This window comes from Xenopus laevis, chromosome 1S (assembly GCF_017654675.1).
Source record: "Xenopus laevis strain J_2021 chromosome 1S, Xenopus_laevis_v10.1, whole genome shotgun sequence".
Lineage (NCBI taxonomy): Eukaryota > Metazoa > Chordata > Amphibia > Anura > Pipidae > Xenopus > Xenopus laevis.
Window position 1 is genome coordinate 72687952 of NC_054372.1, and position 5426 is coordinate 72693377.

At 37.4% G+C, this 5426-nt stretch overlaps 1 protein-coding gene across 1 annotated transcript; it reads left to right on the forward strand.

The window, feature by feature from the left end:
- Positions 1–5426, forward strand: saraf.S (store-operated calcium entry-associated regulatory factor S homeolog). The gene is given in 6 exon segments (NM_001096854.1): positions 1–164; positions 2215–2393; positions 3137–3545; positions 4146–4248; positions 4702–4814; positions 5136–5426. Coding segments are annotated over 6 exon segments (903 nt in total). The 5' UTR covers positions 1–91; the 3' UTR covers positions 5162–5426.

A 5426-nucleotide genomic window follows, 5' to 3' on the forward strand; every position in this document is an offset into this window, starting at 1 on the left:
GTAACCTGGCTGTAATACTCTTCTGGAAATTGGTATATTTTTGAGAATTGCTGGATAGACGGTGTATGAGGTCGTGCTGGCAATGACAAACATGTGGACACTACTTCTATTGCCTTTTTTCGCCATGCTTCAGGTCCCTTATGCTTGGTGTTGGAGTCCTCAAGGTAAGCTTAGTGAATGTATGTGTAAAATATGTGAGGCATCACATACAGGATCGGGGGCAGCTTTTACCTGTATACACCTTTGCAAGAAAACAATGTAACTATAATGGAACATTGTTTTGTTTGTCCCTAAACTTCACTCCTTGTAAACATGTTATAGGTTTAAATTTTCGATAAGATCTGTATAAACAAACCCTTCCCTAAGGTGCATCTTTTATTAAACATTGTGATAAGAAGCTGCAAAAGCTTGTCTTTGAACTGGGAACATGCTTTACTAACTGTTCCTTTGCTAAGAGTGACTCAGCTGAACCAAATGAAACTTGGACCTTGTGTTTAAATACAGGTTAACGGAGCTTCTTTAACACGGCCATGGACTGTCTTAATGACCTAATATTATATTTTTACAATAGAGGGTACATTATTTCCCATATTTAGATGCTTTCCTACCCAGTATGCAATTGAATTCAGTTACATTGCTAAGCTCCATTTAAAAAGATACATTTTAAAGGATATTCATGGTTCCTGTTTGTTAACTGCACCGCTGAGGATCGCCTAAATAATGTTTTTCACTCAACTCCCCCAAAGCAGTGCTGCAGGATTAGGGAGCTTCATCTATATAGGGAACCCCAGTCATGCTATTCAGGAGGGGAACAAGGTATTCTAAATGCCTTATTAACACGTTTTTCAGTAAAGGGATTTTTTCAATTGGTGCATTTATAAATATATTTCTTGCTTTAATAGATTTCATTAGAATTAATTCAATTTATTTAAAGGAAAACTATACCCCCCAAACAATGTAGGTCTCTATAAAAAGATATTGCATAAAACAGCTCATATGTAAAATCCTGCTTCATGTAAATAAACCATTTTCATAATAATATACTTTTCTAGAAGTATGTGCCATTGGGTAATCAGAAATAGAAAATTGCCATTTTAAAAAATAAGGGCCGCCCCTTGGGATCATAGGATAAACTTTACTCACAAACAAACCAACAAACCATACTTGTTAGGTTACATGAGCCAATTAACAGACAGTGGTGTGTCTTTTGCTTCCACACTTCATCCTGTTACAGTTAGAGTTGTAGTATTTCTGGTCAGGTGATCTCTGAGACAGCACAGAGACCATCACGAAATGGTGGCTCAAGGCAAGAGAGGTAAAAGGGCAACATTTACTTAAATATATATTCCAGTTTGGTAAGATTCTTTAATATGCCACTTAATATGATATGAACTTAAGTGTTCAGTAGAAAGTATTTGGCGAACACTCCAATCACCCGTGGAATTAAAATAAGTAAACTTTTATTATCAACTTATTAAAAACATCAATTCCCTAACGCATTTCTTATCCACCGATACGTAGTTATATGTATATGTATTGGTGGATACGAAATGCGTCAGGGAATTGATGTTTTTAATAAGTTGAAAATAAAAGTTTACTTCTTTTAATTCCACTGGTGATTGGAGTGATCACCAAATATTTTCTACTGATCATGACTCGCCTACAGCTACAGGCTCGGGGCGATGCACCCGGGCCACTAGTTTGATCTGGTGAGTTCTTTCTGGTATATTACCCTTGATACTGTCTTATGCATTTGTGAACCCAGGAGCGGGACCCGGGGTTTCTACACCCGGGTCACCACCTTTTTCGGGTGAGCTGTTTAAATGTGAATTTTGTAATTGGCCATCAGAGTTGTAAAGGGCACTTTATAGCAAAGCTTATTGTATATGGACTTTCAGTGCCTCCATTAGCGGCATTCACTTTTGTAAATATATAGTGAACGGAACCAAATTTAGCGCATACCCCATTTATAATCTGAATTTATTTAAGCAGTCTTTCTTATAATTCAGCAGCAGTGATTAGTTATAATTCTCTAATGCATCCACAGCTCCCCTTTGAATTCACTTCAGAAGCACGCTGAGAGCTGTTCTGAGCTGTAATTTTCATCCGGTGCAATGAAAATTATGGAGTTTGTGCTCAATATAGCTGTATGTTGGGCAGGGGTGATTTAACGCTGATGAGATATTGTTTGTTTTATTTTTTTTAATATTTTAGATAGAGTACTTTTGAGGGATATTCAGACAATTACTCTGTATGCTGACCGATATACCAATGCCCGCCGCTCCGCTCCTGTGCCACAACTGAAGTGTATTGGTGGGAATGCAGGCTGTCATGCAATGGTGCCACAGGTAGTACAGTGTCACAACCGAGGATGGGATGGCTTGGATGTTCAGGTAACTTGATTAAAATGCATTTTTCTTCTAGAATTTTCCATAGAGTGTAGGGTTTGATATAATTTCTCTTGCTGATCACTCTATATATGCTATTTTAATATAGGTAGCCACCTGTTAGAAGCAAATATCTTGCCCTTACCATATGTAACTTTCTGTATATATTACTCTGTTGTTCTTTTGATCTAAAAATGTCACAGATATACTAGAGCCACTAGGAACACCATTCATGCAGCTACTAACATATTTCATTCTTGTAAGGTATATAGCCTTAACAATGCAGGTTCTTCTGATCAACTCTAAAGTGCCTCATGTCAGATTCAGTCCTCACATTGTGATCCCTGGACATGCAAACCATATTCATAAACTGTGATGAATCCAAAGTCCTATGTTGAGCAAACCGCTACTTGCAATGTTTGCAGGGACATGAGCAGTGATGCCTTGGGGTTAGCAATGTCACATAGCTATATACTTACCCTCATCACTCTTGCATCTAGTCATGTCTTTCATTTTTAAAATGGCCTCTATAATATATAATCACTGTTTGCCAAGGTTTGCTGTTCATTTGTGATTCTCTATATATACATCTACTATAGTTTATAACTTAAGTTTAAAAACAAAATTAAAGACAGAGGGGGATGAGAGCCATCATTACAACATTCTTCCCATAGAAATATAATTGTAGACTGTTTCTTTATTACTGATCATTGCATCCTTTTTCATTTTCATCTTCATTTTCTGTCCAGTGGGAATGCAGAGTGGACATGGACAATTCATATCGATTTGGTAAAGTGGAAGTAAGCTGCGAAGGCTTTGACTTCCCAGAAGATCCATATGTTCTCCGTGGCTCCTGTGGGTTAGAGTATACTCTTGAGCTCACAGAGGAAGGCAGAAAGAGAACACAAGATGGGTACAGAAGTGCTGGCTTTGGCTCAGGCTATTTCCAAAGCAATTCACAAAGCTGGGATTCCAAAACAGATGGCAGCAGTGCAATTGTTCTCATATTTATAGTCATACTTGCTTATGGAGTGTACAAGCTATTCCTGAGTGGCCCATCAGTGCAGCAACACCCTCGACCTGATGAGTATGGATATGATCATCAAAGTCAGACTCATTCTAGTGCTCCTCCACCTGGCTTCAAGTCAGACTTCACAGGTAATACCATTTTACCATCAGTTGTTAGAATTTACAAATAAAAATGTTTACATTCTTTTGGTTCAAGGAACATAATCTAAAAGGCAACGTGCATTCCCACAGGTGACCATTTCTTTTAGATGGATTGGTGGCCAGTTTGTATGAGTGACTGTGCTGGTAGAAGGCATTTCAATTAACTTTTTCAATTAACTTATTTTATATTTCACAAAGACCCTGCCTCCCCCCCTCCCCATTTATGCAAAATAATTGAGTAAAGTGGAGATATTATGCAGTTTTAAGATCTAATGCAAATGTTTATCAATTTGTACATCAGGCATAGTTGACTAGGTACTATAAATGCTGTGTATAATCTTGAAATGGGGATTTGAGCTCATTTATGAAACGGCAGCTTTGTGGATATATGCATTATCACAACATATTTGGAACAACCAAGATGTATAGTTCATGTTTTGTGGTTCAAAGTCCAGCACACTATAGTAAATTAGGGATTGGGTATGTACGGCCACAAGCCATTTCTTCTAAAGTTTGGGCTGACTATAACACTACTTTCGTTTTTCTAAACTAAGACTTTATATGATGACTTTCTTCTTTTTAATTTAGGCTTTTCCTCAGGTTATGGTACCGGTCATGTGAATCAGGGACCTGGGTTTTGGACAGGTCTTGGAACAGGAGGTGTATTGGGATACCTATTTGGTAACCGAAGGTTTGTACTCTAATTTATCTTTGCAAATTTTTATTGCATCATAGCATAAAGGAAAATTATTGGACACCCTGTGCAATGCAGTCCTCTAAATCAATAGATTTCCCCCTTACTTTGAACAGGATGGGATCCTGTTGCGTCAGGGGTGCATCCCCACTGCATATTCATAGTAAGTGATAGACTAGGAGGTGGTTATTTCACAAAACACAAATGGTTTATTTTTAACAAGGTTCTGCAATACATGGCCAATAGTTAGAGCACTTCCTGGTTGGAACCAGGAAATTTTGGCCATGTACGTAGATAAGCTATACTGATTACTAAATACATAACTGTTTCACTAGATTTCTTTTTTTATTTAAGCACAGGTTAAATTGATGAGATTGCTGTTCTAAGCACCTTTGTGAGAAAAGTCATCAAAGTTACCAGTGTTCTAATGTTTTGTTTGTTCCTTTTTAGAGCTCAGCCATACCAGTCACCATACTTCAACACTTGGACTGGTCCTTCCCATTCAGAATCAATGCATCAAAATGACAGGCCACCACAGAGCTCAGGTGTCCGGACAGCTTCAGGTAAGATTTGTCTTTTTTTTGTGTGTGCATTATTAATGTTGCAGACACTGAGATGTTTTGTCTAGTTATTTTTATAATACAATAATATTAACCTAAAGCATTTTGAGCTTTCTTAGTATAAACAAGGTAGATGCACTTCTTTGGCCTTGGCCACACCCCCCCCCCCCCAGTTATGCAAACAGAAAAATGAGCCTTAGCTCTCACAGATGCTCTAGTGATTAGCAGCATATACAGTATATACACTGTTGTTCCTTTATTCTCTGTGTATAGTTTTGTATGACAATGTATACCTTTTACTTATTGTTGTATTTTTGCCTACAGGATTTGGAGGAACCAAAAGAAGATAGAATATTTATTTCAAGTGAAAATAAACACACCCTGGGTTGGAGTGCATTTTATTTAATTACAATGTTTAAATGCTTTTCTGATTAGTGCTAGCCAATTTCCTTTTACTAAAAATATGCAAACTTGTTTTGGTGCTTTGAACGGTATGAAGATGATCTGAAGCTGTTGTACCAGAATACTCTGTTATAGCTTGAATATCAGCCTTGGAGGGAATGTCAACCCCCCAAAAATTGTTTGCTCAATAAAAGAAAATATAATTTTAAGCAA